This window comes from Hemitrygon akajei, chromosome 2 (genome assembly GCF_048418815.1).
Source record: "Hemitrygon akajei chromosome 2, sHemAka1.3, whole genome shotgun sequence".
NCBI classification, from domain to species: Eukaryota; Metazoa; Chordata; class Chondrichthyes; order Myliobatiformes; family Dasyatidae; genus Hemitrygon; species Hemitrygon akajei.
This window is the reverse complement of record NC_133125.1, coordinates 64,258,333-64,282,616: the sequence shown is the minus strand read 5'-3', so window position 1 is coordinate 64,282,616 and position 24,284 is coordinate 64,258,333. Positions and strand designations below refer to the sequence as shown.

At 39.4% G+C, this 24,284-nt stretch overlaps 1 protein-coding gene across 2 annotated transcripts in view; it reads left to right on the top strand.

The window, feature by feature from the left end:
- Nucleotides 1-7,553: 7,553 nt before the first annotated feature.
- The window catches only part of pax5 (paired box 5), a 267,399-nt gene continuing 250,668 nt past the window's right edge, over nt 7,554-24,284 (top strand). The window contains exons 1-2 of one of the 2 annotated variants that reach the window (XM_073063985.1): nt 7,554-7,669; nt 21,278-21,443. In XM_073063985.1, coding sequence (XP_072920086.1) covers nt 7,630-7,669; nt 21,278-21,443 — 206 coding nt within the window. In that variant the 5' untranslated portion in view covers nt 7,554-7,629. Of the gene's footprint in view, nt 7,670-18,496; nt 18,941-21,277; nt 21,444-24,284 lie in introns of those variants that run through there. The other variant, XM_073063978.1, reaches the window with a different exon arrangement.

The following is a 24,284-nucleotide window of genomic DNA, read 5'->3' as shown; positions in this document are numbered from 1 at the left end:
GCAAACCTTACAGGTATTTATATAATGCTCATGGTTAGAATTTAACAACTGCTTGAAACTCCTGGTGTTTAAAATATAGTATGTTCTTCATTGACAATAAAGAAAGAACAAAATTAAACAAAACTCCTCTGATATTTATAGAAAGAAACTGAATCACAAATGTGATTTCACTTTATTCTTCAGGTCATGTTAATGAACAGCACAATCTTGACTAGTGTTTGCAGCAGCATCTAACCTCTTGATTGAACATTAATTTCCACTTGAGTTAGAAGCATTCTTGAACCAACCTGCACAGTAAGCAATGGTTTAGTTTTGTTCTGAATGCGTTTCTTCTTGTGCAATTTATGTGGTCAATTAATGTTTTGTTTGTGCCCGTGATGCTGCTGCAGTTAAGTTTTACATTGCACCTGTGTATACATGTACCTGTACTTGTGAATTTGACAATAAACTCGACGTCGACTTTAACTTGAAGGTGCGGTCTCTGCGTGAAGAGAGCATTGTAATCAGTGGGATACTTCTGATTAGTGGATTTGGGTAATCCCCCGCCCTGCACGCTTCTTAGTATGTGGACTGTAGAGTCCGTAAACCTTCCCATTTGAAAGGACGAACCACCCTTCTGACTGGTGTAAAGGCGGATCCGGTAGCATGAGGAGTGTTCAGTTCGCTACTTGTCGGATTGTCAATCACCCAGTGAAGCCCACTACATCACGGTTATTTCCAAGGAAAGAATGGAGAGAAACGAAAACAATCGAACAAGTTTGTTAAGATTGTTGTCACATCCAATGCTACTTGTTCTTTTTCATTGGTGTGTAAAACAGAAATAGTCCTTCTTTAATGGCAATTTGATGAATAGTAAACTGCAGTAATTTTTGTTATATTTTATCAAGTTTATATATGTCTTAATACAGAATGCCAAAAAAAAATGCGTTTCACCCACAGGTCAAAAGTCAGCCATTGGAACTATTTGATTTAGTTTTCCAGCCAGTTGTGACATAAGCCAAATCGTGCAGGGAATATGCTTCGAAGTTAACAAAACATTTTCCCCCCAAATCAATTCAAATCGGTTACATAATAAATATTTGTGAAATATACTTTCTGTGTTCATTGAAGCTTACAGGCTTGGGATGAAATCATAGCACAGTCCACTGAAATTCCTTGTCGGTAAGATTTCACAATGTTTGTTTATTTGACTTTTGTAAAGGGCATAGACGTTGATCATCTATGTATACATGTGCGAATATTAACGATTTTAGTGCCGAACCCAAGAAAATATTGCCTTTGTTCATTTCCGTTATATTTTTATTAAGATATTATCATATTGAAACTGAAGGCAGTATGATGGATTATTAATATCAATGTCTTGAAGTGTCTGTCTATCATAGAGTACACCATTCCCATTGCGTTAACGCTGCACAAAACAGTGAAGGTCTGACTTGTCATTTGGACAGCACGAAAGGAGAGAGACAGAGAGAGAGAGAGAGAGGGAGAGGGAGAGAGAGAGAGAGGGAGGGAGGGAGGGAGGGAGAGAGAGAGAGAGAGAGAGAGAGAGAGAGAGAGAGAGAGAGAGAGAGAGAGAGAGAGAGAGAGAGAGAGAGAGAGAGAGAGAGAGAGAGAGAGAGAAAATATTAGAGGAAAGTCACGTTTGAGTATCTGCCAGTAACCGACCTAGTTTTTTATCATCATAACTCATGGCAGAGTGGAAAAGTGGATAAAATATTTGAAAAACAGAGAGCCAATATGTCCCATCCCGACAAAATCTTTGAGATTTCTTTTGTGATCAGTATTCAGCATTCTAATAAATTAAATGTCAGATTAGTTTAAATTGTGTTGAAGAAAGTCCGACTCAATTAGCGTTTTGCCAATAAAAATTGAGGTTAGCGCACACCTTTCGCTCTTTGCTTATTTCAGCATTCCAGATCTTGCATTTTTTTCGCACTTGGGAGTATTTGAACATCGAAGCACTGAGAAAGAGTTGAATCGTTAGATGTGGCTTCTCCCAGAAGATACGGGGAACGGAGGCACCGAGACTTACTAATAGGCATTAAAGATGCCATAATACTTTTTTTTTGGAAAGGGCTGGGGAGTTCTCCTCGGTGCCCGGCCAACATTTATTCTCCAACCAACATCACAACGAATAAAAATAATTGATCATACAGCTGTCTATTGGCGAAAGCAAAATTAAAATACCTGGCGGGTTTCCTACACTGTATTAACTGGTTAAACAAAACGTTTAATTAGCTGTAAGGTGCTGGGCGAGGGGAATGGCGATGAGAAGAAGGTGAAAGGTGCTATATAGATGTGAGGCTTTTCCGCGTTTTACATACCATCTCTTTTTCTGTATTGGGTTGGTAAATGTTCTTGAACATCTATTAGAACATTAGTGGAAAGGTGATAATTCCATGAAAGAAAAATTGAGGGATTAGCATAATAAAAGACTGTCACAGAAGAAGAAATAAAAAAACTTGAGTACTGTATTTGGGATTATAATTTGACAGTGTGACGATTGCACATAAGAATAGAAGAGCCTATTCACTTTCAACAGCTTGGCCATTCTCACTGTAGGGAGATACTGAGCAGATTCTGAGATTCTTATGAGGAGGACAGAAAGGAAAGGCCAGCTGACAAAGTTTCGAATAGCCTCTTGTTGTGAATTTACTTTCCAGCCTGAACAGGATTCGGTTTTTCATGATTTTGGGACGGTCAGGTTTATTTCTGTATTCAGTATATGAACTTATATGACAGAACTAATACTAATTCTCCGTTATTCCAGCTACCGTGTAGAATTTGAGTTTTTCATTTTAGTTCCTGGCACGATTTCTTTTGATGGTTGGTTAACTGGCAGATCGCGATTTAATCAAATGCCATGATCTGAACGCTCGTCTGCTTGTCTCTTTGCTATTTACTTTTAAATCTTATTATTTTCCCAAGTAGGTAATTCATATGACATTTCCTATTAAATTTCTGTAGTATTGTTTTCTAAGTGCGAACAACAGCTTATTATTCAACAATTATATATATATATATATGTATTGCATTTTGATCTGCTGTCAATTGGCTTATTTTAACTTTGATGGACAGGGAAACCCTTTTTAAAAACACATTATATTTACATTTGAATTGATGGTTTTAACAGAGACAACTTAGTTGTCTCGCAACACTGTGCTATATTTTGGAGCTGTTTATGATGGACAATTCACTTTTCTATTCCGTTACATATCGTGTACAGCAGATTAGTGACTAGTCGATGTGTACGTGTTAATTAATGTCATCAAGGAGAGGCAACAAATTCAAACATGAACATTTGAGTTGACTTCGTCATTGATTCCCACATAACGAATTCTGAACGCTGAATATCTCCTCGAGGCGATCTCCTGCGCTATGTCACTCGAGGCTAAGCAACAGGATGGCTAAATTTTCTGCTTCTGATATAACAATTTTAAAAATTAGGTTCTATCTTCAAGTGTTTAGAATATGGTATAGTAGATTTTGAGGCATTCCGAGCTTTAACACACGGACTTGCAACTTTGAGTTCTGATGGCTAGAAGTGCGAGATGAAGACAGGTCATCATTTTGATCATACTTCTGAGACGTACATACACCTAAATATTTTGTGTAGGTGAAAGCCTTCCGGACCAGTAGAAATTGATACATCGAATATAGAAAATTCAATGTCAACATCTGTCCATGTGGCATTTAAATTTTGACCAAAGCAAAATAGTTAAGCAATAAACTGCAAATTAGTACTCGTTCTGTTCATATATTTCATGGCGGCTCATATTTCTATAGCTTTTTAAAAAACACATACTTGCTTCTAGAATAGAGACATTCCAAAATCTATAATTGCAAAGAGTATTCACATTAAAATAACCTGGGCAGTATATTCTGCCTATTTGCTTTCACTGTAGTGAGAATCATCAATAAGACTGCCATTTTCCCTGTTTGCTTATTGACTAGGTGCAAGAGGTTATTCAAACTGTGTCTTCGGGTGACCTCGGTTCATTGATCCTTTTCCAGGACGATGTAAATCTATATATTCCACTTATATTCATCATCTGTTTCCGTTCATAACACCATAAAGGGGAAAAAAACTCCATTGGAAACACTACAGCAGGTCAAAGGTCACATTAGAGCCTAAATCAGTGGATCGGTGGTATTTCTTGAAATCCTCTGGAAGTGCTAGAACAGACATCGATGCCATTTTGAGAAGTAGCTGAGGATAAATGTGGCAAAACAGGTTGTTGAACTGCAAACATAACCTTTGTCTACCCCAGAATTTGGGATTTTAAAGACTCATACAGATTGGTCACATTTTCCCTTTAATTACCTGCATACTAAATGAACTACTCTGAAAACTTAAGGCCCAACTCAGTTTTATCAATCATCTGTTTTCTGAATCAACAAAGGCGGAGTAACTTTTTAATATGCTTGGTTATTTTATTTTATTTTATTTCATTTTACCAATGGTGACACTGACAAAATATGAATACACCGAAATAATCAAAAGGATTAACAGCTACATATCCTTTCACTGCTAGCTGCGATCTTAATAACGAATTGATAACTAAGGCCACACAACCAGAAAGAACCTGGATTGCTGATGAATACACATGGCTTTATCGAACGCGGGAATAATAATATGGCCAGTGGTGAACACTCAGATGCAGACAATTTGGATTATTCTCACTGATATCAGTTGAAAGTTGTGAAAAGAACTTCAAGAATATGAAAGTTGTAAACGTAAGCTGCTGCGTTTAAGGAATATAAAAATGGATAAAACTTAATATATTTAGATAATAGAACACCCGGTGTGATAAATGAAACCAATTATATTAATACAATGATAAATAAAGGTTAGTTACGATCCTGCTTCACGCCATATATTTTAATGAATAGAAAGGAGCAGCGATGGCAATAGTTTCATATAATTATTACAACCCGATATCAGTTTGGGCGTCATTATACACAATACATTTTAATGCGATGCGGGTAATTATTCACGACTTTTTATTAATCACATTCCAGATATTTATACGGCAACATTTTGAATATTTGGCTAAAACAGGTGATCACAATTAAAGAAGAAACATAGCACTCACATACTGAATGTCAAATTTAAAAAATATCAATTTGAATGTTGGAATTAAATAAGTTATAATAGTAATTATATTTATACATGTATAAAATGCGTGTGTAAAAAGATGAGGGAGTCTATGTGTTTACTCGGTAAATAACGTGTTTCCCGTGTAGAACCAAAAATCTAAAACTGTTCAAGGTCAGGATCAATTTGTACTCAGTCTTACTATGGAAAAGCACGTGGGATTTCTTTCGCATTTAACACAGCATTAGGCTTGATCATTTAATTTTTATGTTACGAGTTAGCTGTGAGGGCTCCAGTATAACTTTAAGTGAACAACCACCCCTGATCCACTTCCTTTCATCAAACTACTGGCGATCTTCAGCTGCTAGGATTATTGTTTAGGTTACTCTTTTAGTTGCATTGAGCTCTTAAACAAAATCGCATATAAATGGTTTTAGAATGAAGAATTTCAATTTCTAACATTGTGAGTTTAGATAAAGCTTCCCATTTATCAGCATTTCAGAATGAGGATTCAGCAAGACATCCGGCGAGTGTGTGCATGTTCTTTGATTTCTTGCATCAATTTTTACAGTTAATACTTAGTTGTTTCACACACTCACGAATAGCTCAATCCTGTGCCAATTGTTCAATAACTATTTCTGATTGCATGATAATATTAACTGTCTTCCGAAAACATTTCAGGTAATCAGGATTTGAGCGTAGATCCTGTCGAAACCCACCTGTTTTAGTCCATGAATGAACACTCAAATATACTATTAAGACAATCATCTAAAATATTTTATTTTAGATCTTAATGTATTCTCATTACAGGACGAAATATTGGCGATACCTTACTTCCCTTAGGTTAAGTTGTATGTACTGCTATAACATTTGGGCACTTTATATTCCTTGATTGGATCTCTGATCTGAGTGCTTTTCAGAAACTCGTAAAAGCGAAGGTGCAGCCTACCGGCACTTCTTTGCTAAACGGGTAATCCATGTTTCGGGCTGAAATCCGTTAGGGTTGTGACATAAGTTGTCTTTTTGATCATACACACTTCTATTGGTTATCCTAGCCCTTTAAAATAATAAAATACACATTTTAAGAGTAATTAATGTGGATCGAAATCTGGAGTTGCTATAAATCAGGCGCTGAGCTTTCCCATGAGGTTATACCCAGTTAGGGCGCGTGGCTGAGTATTGCCCTCATACTGTACATAATGAGTTTTGAATTGGCGTTTTCATGGTGTTATGTATGTAAAGTCAAAGTTCCAAGTGTCGTTAAAGCGACCCACCTTTCAGTAACTTGAATTTTTTAATTAACTCATTTGCGTTTTTGCAGTACGCTGTAAACACGCCCAAAATGAATTTATTGTATAAGAGATAGACGTGTAAATTCACGGGCAGTTGTTGGTATTTGAACTGCAGCGAGACATTCCTATTGACATTAATGAATCAGTATTTAGAATTTCTTTAAAGTTGTATTGCGGTCACCAGTAAAAGGTCAAGTACGGCAGTAACCGAACGACTAAACTGCTTGTGAACAAGTGCATTACTTCTGAGCTAGCAATTGTATATTTTTCCTACTCCAACTTTGAATTCATTTCAGTTTGTGCTGCAGACAGAAATATGGCCGAGTGCGTCCGCTTCTCCAATGACCAACCGTGGGTACAGGAATTAGATAACAGTCTATTATAACATGTAGTAATAACGGGAGCAAATATTATTTTATATTAGGAAAAAAAATCAATTTTCAGCGACCGTACGAGCATTGGGGTTGGAGGATGAGCGGACGTTTGGTAATGTGCCCCCTCCCGTTACGAGTCAATTCGATACACTTTGTAAACAGTGGCGTCGTATTTAAGAAGAAAACCGAAAGCTGGCGGGACTGTGCACTGTACCGCATTGCTTCTGGTTAGGGTTTCGCGTTGGGGGCGCAAAATTCAGCTGCCGACTGTATATGAATCATCTGATGTGTGCATGTGTGTGTTTTGTGGTAAATTGAGGAGGGGGTAGGCAGAGAGTGAAGTGGTGAGAAAAGGCTTTGATTATTCAGAATGTTAGAGTGAAGCTTTGATCGGCGTGTGTTGCGCTGTTTCTGAATCCCTGTTTCGACTGATCCTCCGCTGCAAATGCCGGGCATTGTAAATAGGGTGGAATCAGGAGGTGAAAGAGACAACCCAAAAGTTACCGGGTGCCATAGGTGGGAGTGACTTGTCCGGCAGATGTGAGACTTTTACTTTCTTTACGCTGTGTCGAGGGACTTGGCGATTTTTTTTAAGCGAACAGGACATGATCTCACATGTAGCGAGCTCTTTTAGTTCCTTAATCATTTCACGGTTTGTTCAGAGCCTTTTCTCCACCTAAAACGTTTAGTTTCGGATCAATGGGCAGCACCAAAGACGCGACGGGGTAGCGGAAGAGTCAAATTATCCGGAGCCGACAACACACACACACACACACACACACACACACACACACACACACAGCGAAAAAGAGAAACTTTTCCATCAGTTTTTTTTTCATAAAGGATTCGAAATACCATAACCAGTATGGAAAAAAGCGGCAGCGCCCTCAGGAGTATCCGATCAGGTAGGTTTATGGATCTTTCTGTGAAATATACAAGTAATTTGAAAGCATGACGCGGCTGCATTATCAACAGTCGAGTGTTTATTTGTGCAGTTAAATAGTATTCAGTAGTTTTAAAAAACTATGAAAACTTAAGACAATTTGTTTTTAAAAAGTAAAATAATCAAGATACACTTAATAAACATTCAAGTCTTGGAAACCATTTAAAGTAAATTTAATGTTCTACGAAAACTTAAAATGGATATTTAGCAGTTTCAGAGGGGAAGTATGTTTTGGATTACGGTGACGGCACTGACAAAACATACACTTTTTAAGACGGCGTCTGGTTTACAGTGGATTAAGATTAGTTTCCCCATCAAAAATGAGCTTGGCATTTTTTTTACCCTTTGTGGGGGATTCCGAGTGCGGTTAACATAAGTCAAGGTCGTTTCTGAAGTCCAATCAGTTAGCTATATTTTAAAAACAAAATTTGTTGTTGTTTGTTGAATATTTACGACATGTTGGTTGTCACGCTGTGCAAGACGGAACTGTAAGATTCGGGTCTGCAACCGAAAGTGCCAGGAATAAAAGAAACTGCCAATTGGCACAAACTGCTGCTTTCAAGTGCGAGAGGATGGGGCTGAGCTCTCGATTGTGTATATGACCATGTGCGCTGGTTGATTGAGAATGTTTATCGAGTTCTGTTTTGTGCTGTTTCGCAACTTAAAAATAGCTACGGTGTGTCTAATGGCTGATGCGGCGCCCCGTCATTGTCCTATTTGCTTTGTGCATTCGTTTTTCGAATCTGTGTACAGTTCTATTGATTCATCGCGTGGGGAGGGAATGGAATTGGCTCTCGGTCTGATTCTGTTTGGGAGATTATTACGGAATCGCTGTGACTGACCTGTGGGCGAATATCTGCTTTCCTCCATTCCGTCCCTACAGTTGTTTTAAGTTAGTTAGTACCGACATTCTTTCTAAAACAAAAACTCGAAACGTGAAATCAGGGCGTGGGGCTTCGCAAACAACTAACCGATTCCGTTCAAATGTGTAGATCCGATTTAGTATAAATATTTAAGTCACAGCGTCTCAAAAGGACAAAACACGAAAAAATACTAAACCGTCTCTGAAGAACGCTGTAGCCTTTTCTCTGAACATCTATGGGCCCGTCTCCCTCTAAAGACCTATGATCGTCCAGCTCCACGACCCTGCTCTGTGCAGACCGGTGCCTCGATAGGAAAATTATACTGAGATAAATTGCTTGTTGGATTTTCATTTGTTCATACTTTCTTTGGCCAATATTCGTGGTTTGAATAATTCTAAAAGTTGTATCTGCAATTTTAAACCACGCAGCTGCCAGTTCGAGCTTTCTAACCGTGTGCTTTTCAGCTAAGTAGATGGATTTGCCTATAACTTTCGTCATAACACCAGGGCGTACTGAACCCTTAGGGTAAATCACGTTCCTTCACGGCCCTTGAATCAATTTGTCAACGCAGCACTCAGCCGATCCCCGTTTCCTCCGGTAAACCCATCGTTCATCGCTTGTGGGTATTTCCTATTACAATGAAATGCAAATATTGAAGTGTAAGAATCTATTTCCACAGAACCGTGCCTTGGTATAGTACAGGTCTAGGAAATTGGGCTGCACGTATGTTGAAACCGGAAAGTTAAATCTGTGAGGTGTTTCTTCTGTGTTTAAACCGTAAAAGAATAAAATGTTTTACCTTCGAAATGCCATCTCGTCTGTAGACCCAACTGATTCTAAAAGACGACGCCATCTCCATTGAATAGCGTTAAATCGTTACCTGTATCAATTGCTTTAAAAGACCCGAGCCAAAACAAAACGGATGCTGAGATCTTATTGCTGTGAACTATGAGGAAGTTAGAGCGTACATAGCAATAAATAACAGGGCATGTGTCATCGTGTGAAACGGCGTATAAGTTTCTGAGAATCTCATGACCCGTTTTTCTCTCATTTAAACATAAATTCAACAGGTTTCTTCATCATTCTGTGGGTCAAGGCCAAAACGTCCATTACTTGACTTGTTATGGTCCAGGCTGGGGAATCTTCCCTCACCCTTTACCATTCACTCTCTCGGCCTCCCACTGCCCCCGAGTCTTTTAAATATTTACTCCCGGTAATAGACGACAGTTTATGTCGGGAGGTTCGAGTTATTCAAGGAAACTCAATCGCGAGTTCCAATTCTTAATGCAGGAAGTCCAAGCCTTTAACCGATGGCATGCTTATAATCGCAGTTTGCCCATCGCTACTTCCTCTATTTAAAATAACACAAGGCTGTCTGTAGTCAGATGATTTACGGGGAGCTCTTTTAACAGGACACACTGCTCTTCCTTTCAATGACAATGCGTTAAAATAAAAGACACAGAATGGACGATTCGCAGGCTGGATCCAAAATGTCTGAATATAAAGGCAAACATCCCACATGTTGACCTCAACTACGCAGCGTATTAATTTGAAATCTGTCGCATAGTTCACGTGGAATCACCGAAAACAAAGAAACAGGATATGGGATCCTGCTCCCTTCACCCCCTGACTGACCCCTCCACCCTTCCCCAGTTCAGCTCTCGAAAGGATCCTGCCCAGTTATCGATCATAAAGGGCACTAGTTGCCGTGCCTGACACAAGAATGAATTTGTGCCATTCTAGGACATTAGCTGCTTTTCCTGTCTGTGACCCGTGAAATAATCTATATCATTGTTTACTTTCAGCTTTCTGGCTGACAGATGACAGTGTCGAAAGCCTTTGTATCAGCACGTGCGAGTCACGCGTGTTCGGTGTGGTCGGGCCTGTTTTAAGGTGCTGCCTTTTAGTTCATTAGTTGTCCTTTTGATGATGAACTTTACAACATCCGCGTGCATAATCGCAGATTAAATAAACTAACTGGGTATCTGTCATTGCACTATTTGTGCTCACAAACAGAGACGCTTAAACTGTTAGCTTGCAGAGAAACTGCATTGAATTATCTATTATAATATTATACAAAAATTGGAAATAAAGTTAGTAGTTAGGATGGAAAAATTATGTTCCTTTATGGAACTCGTTCCTTACTTAAACAAATAGGATATCCTTGGGAAATAGTTAACAGGATTTCTACATGTTGAAATCAGAATAGATGCCGAAAGTGTACACGTAACTAACTAAATGGCCTTTGAGTGAACCTAGTCTGGTTTACAATGGTGTAGTTTAAAATCGTGGGACAGGTGTTACCTTAAAATTGAGATTCCTACACGAAACACTGGAGATCAATACCTATTAGAGAATTTGCGGCGAAACACACACACACACACACACACACACACACAAACACACTCACACACACACACACACACACACACACACACACACACACACACACACACACACACACACACACACACACACACATTTCTGTCAAACTAGACTCAGTGGGCCATCGACTGCCAGATTTCCGGTCCAGAAAGCCTGGAGCAGGAATGCCCCCCCCCCCCCCCCCGGGATGGAAGGAGAAAAGCTATTCACTGAAATGACCCCCTCTTAGCACACAACTATCCTTTCTGACTCACCCCTCCCCGCACCAAAAATAAAAAAAAAATAGAAAACGTGCCAAGGAAACGAGTAGCAGTTCCTTCCAACAGAAACGCAATAAGCTAGCCCTCAATTCTTGAAGAGAACAAGGTTACCTTCTGCTGCTTTATAGCTAGACCCAGCAGACTAGGGAGGATGCAAGAAAGAAAGAGTGAGTACTGCAGTTTTCTCTTTGCTGTTTAACCATTCAGATGTTACAAGCTGTAGGGAAACACTGTCATTTTTAGTTTCCAGCGAGGCCTAGATCTCCCTGCCCGGACAAAAATCCCATTTTTTGACTATCATCCCAGCTCCTTCTACAAAGTCTCCCTTAAATCAATGGTCAGATATGTTTCTTGGCGTACGAAGATTAGATTTTTGAGGTGGCAAGTGTCAGTCACCTGTCAGTCTGCAAGACAACATAAGTTAGCTAGACCTTTCAAAGTACTATCTATATCATCCACAAAGAATCGATAGATTCCGTCACAATTCTTTCTATAATTCATCCCCTTTACCAGTTCCACCGAATCCTAATATGAAATATTGTAAATAGTGAAAAGCGGATCAGAGATCCAACATCAAGCCTATAAGGTACAGTGCCAGCAAGGTTATGTAAAGGTGATTGATACAACTTGTCATTCGCATCGTGCATTTCGTGTAGGTCTGAGTGAATTCAGGGCAAGTGACACTGCCAAAGGTGAATAACCAATGCCTTTCAACATGACTTTTGTCAGTTTCGCTGGTACCGTTGAAAGGATAACTGCTTAAAGATAACTCCTGCATCATTTTGATTTTTTCCCGGATATAACAAAATATGCAAATAATAAATAAACGAAGAAAGCAATTCACGTGACCATCATCAAAGCCTTAACTTCGTTTTGAATCACCGCCATACCCAATAACAGGGAAGAACTCATTAATACCCCAAACTATTTACTGGCAATATTTCTTTACAAACCATTCTTGGTTATTATAGCGGGTTAATTTTGTCCTAATTGTCACAAATATCACTTCATCTCCATTTCAAACTGGCGTTTTGTTACTGAAAATGATGCACCTCGATCAATTTTGCACAAAATGTTTTCGTACAGTAAAATTTCGGAAGGAAAGTTCATATGTGTTTGATAAGGTTCTATTCACTGTAGACCTGGGATTCGGGTTACATCACTATGCAATCTGTGTTTAATTAAAATTGCATCAACATGTCGGGATGTGCTGATTTACGAAGGAAACTTAAACTAAGAGATTTTGGTTTGTGGTTTTCTGTGAATAGTTGCCTAAATTTAAAGTTTTACTTCAGCATCGTGTTCAATTTGATTATTGATTGGCCCAACGTTTAGGATCAGAAATGTTCATAATCTTAAACTATGACAAATTATTAAGATCAAAATTATGTCTCGTTTGCTGAGCTAACAACAGCAACATCCCTCTGATCTCACTGTCGCTGCCAGTAATCTTCGGGCCATTAAGTGAAGGTGGCGAAGCGACTCGGTTGCTTTCATAGAGGCCATCCCCAAATGCTGACGAGTGCAATTAAAACAACGATTTGAGATGAACTGGGGATGTTGAAACTATGCGGGAGTAATAGAATCGATATAGAAAACTAGTACAAATTGTGGCGAAGGTCAGAAGGAATGTCTCTGTAAGGAAACACGAGGAACGGAAGTGGTGCCGGGGAAGAGAAAGTGACAAACTGTAGTCGGTGAATGTTGGTGCCCTCTGTCGAAGGTTCCAATGTACGACTTCGCATAAACGCTGCATTCTTCCCCATCGTTCTCACCCCGCTCCCTCCCCCAGTGTCAACGGTTACTCAGGAGTTTAAAGAAAAAGTCGGATCGTGCATCTAAACTGGAAACGGAAGTGTCGCCAGAAATGTCTCCCTCATGATACGAGGGACACAGGAGCTTGATCTATATTGCGGTGCGGATTAAATTGAAAAAGATCACGTTCAGTTAAGGGTGGTTGTGATGTTCCCCCAAGTAGAATGCATGGGTTCGAGTTTCAAATATTCCGCGCACAGAAAATCCTAGATTATCTGAGGTTGACCTTACACTAGAAATATTAGACCAATTTGTTTCCTGCATTATCTTTCAGAACTGTTTCGCAGATTGCAACGCGCATGCATATAAATAAATAAATATATATATATATATATATATATATATATATATATATATATATATATATATAGATAGATAGATAGATAGTCAGACAGATAGATAGAGAGAGAGAGAGAGAGAGAGAGAGAGAGAGAGAGAGAAAGAGAAAGAAAGTTAAATGTCAGCATTAAAATCTAATGAAAAGTTTCTAAAGTTAAAATGTCCCCAGAAGAATTGCAAGCACTTTTGCAAATAGTTCATCCTCTGTGCCTAATCTGTCTCAGCCAATCGCTCAGTTCTTGCTTTTGGAGCCAGATGGCCAATTTGACTTCCAAGTTACGTTGCACTCTACCACTAAGGCTGACATGACTTTTCGCATGGTGCTAAAATTTTGTTATGTATTTCTGGCCTCAGATGCTTCCGATTTGATCCATACTCAGCAGTGAATGCACACGGTTGTCACTGGCACAGAATGAAGATGAAAGTTGACTGCGATAGCTCTATACACTATGTAAACCAGGATCATTAACAATGTTGAGTAAAACATGGACATATGGAAAGGAGAACCGATCTGACAGCCCCTCATCCAGCTGGAGTTCTGAGCCACACTGCTGCTGCCTTTCCGGATTGCAAACACAAAACAAAAATACCTCCCTTCCACGCAAAGGCACAACAGACGCAATAGAAATTTCGCATTAGAAGGACTTTACATAGTATCTGTGATGAAAGAATCAGCTAACGTTTGAGGTCAACGACTTTCAAGCTGCCGTCCTGATCATGCTAACTGTTTCTCTATCCACAGATGCCATCTGGTCTGCTGTGGATTCTCCAGCTCCGTAGGTTTGTGGGGAAGTAGTAGTCGGACATAAATGGTATCGAAGCATGTGGGAGAGAGCGGGAAGTTGGCATTGAGATAGATGAATGGCCATTTTATTGAATGGTGGAGTAGACTTTAACAACCCAGTAACACCTCCTGCTCCTATTTTATAAGCTCATAATCCTGTGGCCAGGAGTCATGTTACTGGAACCAAGGCAAGAGAAAGTTGTCACTTGTTTTAAAAATAGAATTTTTATTTCTCGTAATAAACAGTCATTAGAAGTGTTCAGTAACAGTCCGTGTCATAATGTGCAATTGCTTCATTACTTCCTTTTAAAAGATATAAACAAGTTCCACTTCCCGTACGGTCTATGTGTGAACTGAACAAGGTGGAGGGGACGGGTCAGCTCTTCAACGCTCCCCCGAATTGCCTATTAACCCAGAATGCTATTCTATTCGAGGAATAATTTGTTTTGTCAGCAACCCCCTTATCCTGAAAACAAATAAAAAAACTCAACTCCTCAAGAGCACGGGGGTCTTTGCATAAGCTCGTGGTCTGACCTTTGACAATCAGAGCTAATCCTCAACTCCAAGGCACGGACTGTAATATCTCCTCATTGGGAGCATTGGTTGTGCTTCGTGGCAGGTATTCTGTGCGTATACAGGGGCACACCAAACCTGCCGCTAAACCAGCATGGCGATAGGCGTTAATTGGCCTCCCGCAGTACAAAGGGTTGTCCCCACACGCTCATTCTGCGGCCGCTGTTTTTGCGTCCCCACAAAAAATATACTTTAGGCAGATGCATTTGTTTGTTGCTGCTCCGATGACACTTAGAATTAAATATTTCTCGATCAATTGAATTTTGTGTCAGGCACTTAAAGTATTTAGCTCGTGTTCTGGGATAAGTAATTTATCGTCTTACCATAAAATCATGCAAAGAGTTTCCCAAAAATACTTTCAATTTGAGCGGTAACTGAAGAGATAAATTTGAACTCGTAAAATGAAGAATGCTATATTGCTCTTTGAATTTTATGCTATCAAATATTCAACACTCGTATGTTATTATTCGGGATGTTTCTATGTCGGAAGTTATAGGTTTGAATCATTAATTAGAAAAGGCTACTAGCTAGGGACTATTGTGTACTTTAGAGAGCTCGGACGATTTGCTTGAACACCATGTATGTTAGTCAGTTTGATTATTTAAACTGACAATTATAGGGATTTTTAAAATTTCATTTTTTAACACTTGAAAGTGTTGGAAAAATAGTTTGACACTTTGCCTTATAAAATGCAGATTCTGTTGGAAATATAACAATTTTCAGAGCTACACAAGCAGCTGGAATTCATTGCCACTGAAGTCGGGACGAGCTCACCAACGATCTAACACGCCCACGTTGCCTATTCCAAGAGCAAATGGCAAAAAAAATCTCAATCAAAATTTAGTTTGTCCCTCGAATTAGATAATTTCGTCCCGCGATACTGGCAGACGGGCCCTACAAGGAAATGCGGACTCAGAGGAACTCTCCTATTGAATTTCTGGACTTATGGACGGTGGGGTTGGCTAGACCCAAAGGCATTCAAGCGAGAGCGTTCTATTCTCTCTGCACCCGTTGGCCGAATAATTTGAGCGTTGGGCTAAAATGTAGCCATAAATTGAGCCTCTGTTTCTTCATAGCTGGAGCAATACAAGCAACTACGAACTGGAATAGAGAAAAAAAGCTAGTCTCGATTTGTTCTCTTTTGACAGCGCGCAGAATCTTATGAAAGGCGTTAAATGCTTTACTTGGTTGGTGGTACCATTAATGGCTTGTAACACCAAGGCGTTTCAAAATTACTGAGAGGAACAGACTGCTTTCTTCCATTCCTTGCATGAAGAGCTGGCGACTTAATACCAAATCTTCCGAGTTTCAACGTCCAGAAAAAAAGGCATAAATACCCTTTTGTATCCCAATTTGACCCATTTGAAAGCGGGCCTAGTTGTCAAGGCCTCGGATGAAGCCTCGTTCACATTTAGAAATAACACAACTATTTGTATCATAGCAAAAAAGCTTATAGACCTTCGAAAAAATATAACTTCAGAGAAGTTTATATTGACTCTTTCCTGTCGAAATATTTACTGTGTTCACTAACACATCATGCTTGGCGTTATATAGCTGTTAGAGAGGAAAATGCGAGCTTGCTTATGTGAAAACAAAGTCATATCTTTAAAATCATTTATGCACAGCCGCAGGTGAAAACACACTGCTTCAGCAAAATCACTAAAATGGGGGAAGGGCGCACCAGAATATTAAAATTATTCAAGACTTAGGCTCAGGAACGCTGAACTAGATGAAGGAAATACACTGAACCCTGCAAAGGGATTGCAATATCACACCAAATGCATTTTATTCCTGTTTGAAAGGGTACGTCCGATTATCTCACACACAGTTCAGCAAGAGCCAGCGTCAAACATTTTCCCATGTTCCTCCAGTTCAATGGAAGTTTCCAAAACCCCATGAAATTCAGTCTCCTAGCTGACTCTCTCGTTTTTTTAAAAAAAATTATGCTCCACAGTAACTCGAGCGTTGAATTAAAACAAAATACGAATTAAAAATCTCGTTTACGATTACGCAGGTGCATTAGATTTGTGAAAATATTTGAATGAGAAAATATCTTATCCAGCAGGTCGTGGTTGGTACCGGTGACATTTCTCTTAGAATAATATTTATAAAATATAAAGAGTTACTTTATACACCATTATCTTACATGCAGACAGATTTTTATGCCAATATCAAAGCCGCACGCCAAACCCAAATTAACTTTGATTTAAAATATAAATTATATTTTAAAATATTTTTATTTGCTGACTATTACCACGAAACTCCTGAAAATTTTTGGTAATCTCCGGAGTGACTTGTTTCCGTGAATTTCGACTGGCAGATACATACATAAGTAGCATGCTTTCCACGCATCGATGGGCCTGTGCTAATATTTGAAATGTCCAATTAACAAATGCAATAATTTATGAAATATTGGTCTATTGTACTGTTATTGATTAAGACAAGTTTGATCAAAACGTTTCAGTAGCTTCCATACAAAGCTTCCAATAAAAAGTGCGCCATGTAAATAAGTGCAAATGTAAGTGTGATACAACTACCGTGTCTACCTGAATGTGTGCAAGAGCAGGAAAAGAACAGATAGCCTCCTGCTGCAGATGGAAATTCTACTGTGAAAGTGCATTTCAGAGTAGGACTAACCTACATTACAATTAAGTATGTGCGAATAACCATTAAAATTTTATTTTAAATAATGAAGATGGAATTACAATGCACGATTAATTCATCTCGGGGTGACTTATTCATAAATTCCCAGATTTTGGTGTTGATGTTTTCTAAGTAACTTTATAGAACACATATTTTATACTCTATCACAGTTACATACGTTGCAAATTATTACAGTATTTTCGTTACATTTAACCGAAAAGACAATGAAGTAAAATTGGATCTGACACCTGTTAACTGACTATAAAACTGATTCTTTGGCTACAGTGCTACAAAAGGTTATTAAATGCGGGAAGTGATTAATCAAAATACTCAACATCCTTTAATTTAATGTGGCATACAAATCGACAGTTTATTATTAACAACATTGCATGTAGTCGTTTTTTAGAATAATTTTGTAAATATTTTTCCAATAATGCTTTAATTTTTTGTAACGTAATTGTTTCGTTGTATTCACCTAGCTAATGTTGCTCAGCCGTAAGTGTCAACTCTTACTTTGCTTTCTTAAAACTGGCAATGCCACTAAAGTCAGGCACTAGAATTTTACAGACTCCTTGACTTAGAATAAAAAATGAATGACTTATTTATATAAACAAAAAGAGCAAAAAAGGATTTACTTTGAAATATAATTGTCTAAAATTATTCAAATGAAAAATTAGATTCCGTTTTGGATATCTGAATGAATTTCTTTAATAGAGAGACGTTCCTCCAGGGTTTAAGAGACTGGACCAATCAGAATACACTGTGAGATAACCAGTTATAAAAACGACTGCCTCGTGTATCGCTACAACTTGCAGTTAATTGGTGGACGTTAAAAATCACTTACCTACGATTGGTCAGCTTTCGCAGATAAGGATGAGGGTTATTGGTGAATGGATCAGCAGCTCGCACGGTGATTGGCCAAGATGTTGCGTTATTGGTCAATAGGAATGGAGAAGATTGCTTGACTGGCTGGTTTTGATATGATTGACAGTAGCCGGGGCCGTGCATCGTCCCCGCAGAGCTGATCCTTGGGCGAATCAGCGCCGAATCACTGTGGGCTCAGCCACATTTAAACACTATGGAGGAGACTGAGCGCGACTGAATACAGAGCAGGGGGCCAGCGCACTCCGGGGAAACAGGAACCCGCCTTTACACACGCAGCGGACAAATTGCACAGGAAAACGCAAAAAAAAAGAGAAACTGGAATTCTGAAAAGGATTTTTTCCGGGTGTGAACGATTTCGAAGTTAAAATCCACTGCTGTCACTGAGTAGCAATTGGATTCATTTTTTGGGGCATTGCATTGCATCTGATAAACTTAACTTTCACGTTTCTTGCACAATCGGTCTGAAACCTTGAGGATCACAAAGCTGTAGAACCTACAATTAGTGGCTGAGATCGAGATCTTCTTCTGGGCTTGCGTGGGGCGCTGCTCACCCTCTTTTGTTTCTGGGAGTATAGGTGAAGGGGTTAAATCCAGACCAGAACATCGAGGTTTTCTCCGAGTTGAAGATCGGCTGCGCCTTTTCATGGAAATCCACTGTAAGCACGACCCGTTTGCAGCAATGCATAGTAAGTAGGCAGCTCCTTCCCCGGCTCGTCTGGCGGTTCCTAGTGAGTGAGAGTGTGTAAGGAGTGCTGGAGTACCCGGTATCTCAAATCGATGCTCAGATGTCCCTCGACCCGGAGCAACGCGAAGTCTTGGAGAAGGAACATGTTTTGGTGAAAATCACAACCGAGTCACACGTGCACGGCTAATTTTACTACCATCCCGATTTTCCTGAATTAAAAGCAAATTAATTAATCGATTTCTTAATTCTCATAATTAAATAGAAAGCAGCAACATTCGTGGACAGTTACAATATTGTTTTAATTGCCTATACTTTTACTCAGAAATAAGATATGGTATTGTTGCTTTCTGTGAAGAACACGGTTTGTATTGAACGCCAATGTCTTTAGAAGAAGATCATTCCTGAACCAAGCAAAATGATTTAGTTGCCAGTAAGTTGCTAAGGAGTATTAACCAGGGCAATAAATAAGGTCAACGCCTGTTTCGTTTCGCAATATCCAAATTGTATTTACTGTTGTGAAAATATGACGAGTAATAAGCCGAGGTAAAGCAGTGAAAGTCTCATTGATGGAGTTGGACCACGCAGAAATCTCCAGCACATTTGTTTTGGTTGACAGAGTTGGCTGGGACTTGTCCATTTGGTCGCTGTTATATGAAATGACACATCTTATCACGGTGTGTTAAGTGTTATTATACCTACAGCTTGTAAACAGATGCTTTATCAACTCGAACTAATCATATTGTAGAAGGGTCTACACACTTTAGGAATGGCACCTCGTTGACCAGGTTTACTGAGTATAAAACAGATTTAAATTTATCCCTCCGATTCAAATCAAAATGTATCGATTTAAAATTGTTACAACATAGTGAGATGAAGCTACTGCGCAGACACTAAATTTCAGACCGAAGCAAATGTTATTGATTTGTATAAAGAGATATTGTTATAAAAGTCATGTATTACAGTCCCATTTGGTATTAATCTTTTTCCAATACTGAATTATATATTTAATAATCCTGGTCGGTTTGCAGTAGGAAATAGCCGAAGTTTCATTTTATGCCTTTTTAATAAAAAAAAGAGATTAAAATCTCAGGAAAAAATCTGGAAAATGAAAAGGAATTTATTCCGATCTGGCGTGAAATCGAATGTTTCCTTTTCTCTGGAAAAAAAATCTGCTATTTTTCCAGTTAGCAGTTTTCAGCTCCTGAGGCTGAAATGAGGCACCCTTTCTCTGACAACGAAACGGAAGTAATACATATTTTTTGGCTCATTAGCAAAGCGTTAATTTCACTTAGTGCTAAATCCAGCAAAAGTACGAACGAAAGAGATCAAGTACCTCTCAGCGTAGTTTGCCCCTCTGCTGCAGGTATCAATCCATTCTCGTTATAACTTTCCGTCCCTCTGGCTAATAAAAAAAAACCCTGGAGAATTCTAAGGGACGATTTATGTCAAATATTCCAAGTTTTGCATAAAACAATTTCGTTACCGATCTTCATTTATTAACACTTAGGGACGTATTTTAATTCCGAATGCAGATCCCTTGAACTCAAATTGGAATGCAGTGTTTTTTCCCTTAAATAATTATTGATTCCGAATTAGGATTTATTATTTCCACTCCCATTCTCGAATCGCCTTAGGATAAAAAAAAATACAGTTTTCTTTTGCAAGGTAACCTGCGAGCTACCATTAACTGTGTGGTAAATGTCTAACCACCCTGTTACATTTACTGTGACAAACCAACCGTTCGCAATTCTGCAGCCGATTACTCAAAAGGAACGTGTCTTGCTCCCAGAAGACTGTGAACGGGACTAATATCTGTACTGAAGTCTCCGAGCGACAGGAAGCTGAAATTTCATCGAAAGGGGCGCTTTTTTTTCTGTTCCGAATTCAGTGGGCCACTTTCACTTTCGGTGAATTTCTCGCGTGTTTCTGCCTTACAGCAACAATCTTTCCTGGGCATTTTAAGGCTGAAGATACTGTTGGCCTATATTACGTTAATTTTACAATCTGCTAGAGTGTGGGGCTGCCCCTATCCTGAGGGGCAGTTGTTGGTTGAGAGCGTGTGGGCGCTATGTGTTCCAGAAAGCCACTTTGTACTTGCCTCCTTAGAAGTGGTCCCTTCTAACCAAATGCGGCCGTTTGCTCGGCCCATTGCTCTCCTCCGGTCCGTGCCTTATATTCCAAAACCGTTGTCCCAACCCTAAGCCTGAGGAGGACGGGGCTCTGAACTCCTCATCCCCCACATTTTATTTTGCTCGTGCATGCCGATGGGGGCAAGGACTGAGTGCCTACTGTATGGCCGCAGTGTTTCTTTCTCTCTCTGTTTGTGTATTGTATACAGGGCATGGCGGGGTGAATCAGCTCGGAGGAGTCTTTGTGAACGGCCGTCCTCTCCCCGATGTTGTCCGGCAGCGAATCGTAGAACTGGCCCACCAAGGAGTGAGACCCTGCGATATCTCCAGACAGCTCAGAGTGAGCCACGGCTGCGTTAGCAAGATTCTGGGCAGGTAAGAAGCCAAGCAGATAAGAATGTCAAACATGGTTTATGCCTGGAACCAAATGGGGCCCAAACTGATAATTACTGTTCTGCAGAAATAATATTTGAAGGAAACTTCAACCCTAAATGAACACGAATAGAAATTATACATTTGGCACAAGGCCGAACATTGAGGGTGAAGCGAAAAGGGTAAATAAATCAGAAACAACCAGGAAATCGTTCATCATTGGGCAGTGTTCAGTGGAATAGTAATAATGGAAGCAATCTTATAGGCAAGAAAGTAGTAATGAGAAATTGTGTTAGAGGCAAGAGAATCAGAAGTAATTCAAACCTAACATTACAGATATGAGGAGCAGAAATAATCCAAGAGAGACATATCCCAGACAAAGCCTTTCCTGCAGGTAATCCGTCAGAATGGATATAACAACAAGGTAATCCTTAAATTAAGAGAATCAGATATCGGAGAAAAGCAGAAAACGATTCGCCCAAAACCCCAGCAAGTAAAAGGCATTCACAATACAGAAGAAATCCCTAGGTTAAAAGGAAGCAAAATAATCCTTTAATATATGTCAGCCCTTCCGTGCAGACAGTAAATAGCTGGTAGGTACAAAGATAAATATTAGAAATGCCCAGGAAAAGCGTAGAGACAGTTAACGCATATTAATGCACATGGCAATTATTATAGACGCTGCTGCTGTTTCAGTGTCAGTCTCTGCAGTCACTTTTTTGAACAGAGACTAGAGTGACAGTGAGACCTCATTCTACCCCACAGTCTGCTCCCTCACCTTACGCGGCAGTCCTGACCCCTAGCAGCCTTTAAAAGGGATTCACATTCGCGTTCCCAATTACAAAGGACGAGTGCGTCGAACCCAGGTGTAGAAGAGTATATAAACATATAATGCCATACCTATACATAAAGTCGCAAACATTCCGAACAAGACCCCTCGCCTCGAATGCCCAGCTAAAATTAAATTATGCCAGGTGATAAATGCACTCAGAAAAATCCGTAGTTGCACACATTGGCACCAGAACACGCGGCCCTCAATCCTTCATGAAGCCAACAAGCTAAATAGTACTTATTTACAAGGGCGAAAAAACAAATTCGCATCCAACTTCACATTTTGGAAGAGAAATCCAAATAAACACGATTTTGGGGGTTCTCTTAATGCCGGGCACTCGAACTGTTTGCGTTCATATTTCATACGTTTTGACGATGTCGTGTTTTGTAGAAATTGTTCAATTGCACAGTAAATAAGAAAGTTCCTCTATGAATTATTTGCTTAACTATTAATGTTAGGAAATAAATTTGATAAAGTTCCACGATTTATCCTTGTGGGTTGGGAGTGGAGTAACTATCACGCAGTGGTGAAGAAATATGAATGCAGATATTGTGTGCGACATGAGTTTTGGGCAGATTAAACCCTTCTATCATCTAAAGCCACGATTTAAAATTTCAATTACACGTGCATGGACGCTGGGCCTGGGGTACAGATGGGACGTCATTACCCAAGTCAGATCAATTTATCAAAGCACAAGCGGCAGATGAACTTTTATTTTCATTGATGCCCTGCCAGAGCCTGGGTCAGTGAACATCAGAAACTTTTTTTTACCCTAGTAAGTTAATTCTCATTTCCCCTTGCATATGCAAGATCTCCATTGCATCTTCCAGGGATTTGAAATCTGCAGTGTTCCAAATGATTTTGTTCTCCCTGGACGAGCGTGACTGACCTATTGCAGGCCCCGGTGAGACAATATTGTTTTTTTTTATTAATTGACTTACTGGAAGATGGAAAATTGGAGTTTATAGCTAAAACACAATTTTTAAAAAACTCTTAATATGACTAATTATCAGATCAATTAAACGAAATATTAGAATCTGAAAAAAAGTCCGTTGAATTTAGCCGCGGTTGGAGCCAGGCCCCCTGCATTAGTTGATCAAACTTGGAGAATGCAACTGTTTCTCGGTGGATTAAACCGGATCGTCGTTCCCCTTGCACCGCGCACCCCTTTCTTTGCACATTTGCTTTGTTCTTGCACAACTTCCAATTCACTAACTGACGCATAATTAAACTGTAGTCAGTTCACTTGACTCCTGAACCAGGCTTGAAACGAATGATGAAGCACTTTCTAAGCAAGGTTACACATCAGGGCAAAACGGTTCTTATTTTGTAAGTTATGAAATCTTGGAGAGTTGATACTGGCAGAAACTAGATTGAATTTCAGTAGCCACTTCCACGCTTGTATTTGCTATCGGCTCCATTTGGGTTATAAATCTCAATGAACTTGACATGATTAATCATTTAGTAATTAATGTAACAATTAACTGAAAGTTAGATTGTCTTCTGTGATGATAAAAGCATGACATTTTCCTAAGCAGGTTTCACGTTTCGTCTACAAGGAAAAATGATGTATTCGAGCAAAAAAAAATCTCGGAATATTTTCTAAATTCTTATTTCCTCGCCGCCTCTAACTTCTTCTAGCTGGTTCTTGAGTAATAATGGAAAGCTGCTGGCTTTAGATCAGAAACAGAAAGAGAAATTGAATGTTCAGGAAGAAGCAAAGCGCACGGAGGGAAGGGCGGTGGGAGCGCAGTGAAGCAGGGATTAGCATTCAGGTCCCCACTGACTAAGCTTTAAGCACAACCAGCAGTCCATCGTTACTACCAGTCATTCTCTTCCCGGCCTCTAATACACACATTTATTCCCAGCAAGATTTGTTAAGAGGCTCAAGATGCTATTGCATTCAATTTCACTCCGCTTAAAACAGATCGGAAGATCCACTCCAATCGCATCTTGCAGGAATAGGAGCAATTCTTATGTGAGTGCCTTTGCCTCTTGATCCTGTTTAGAGA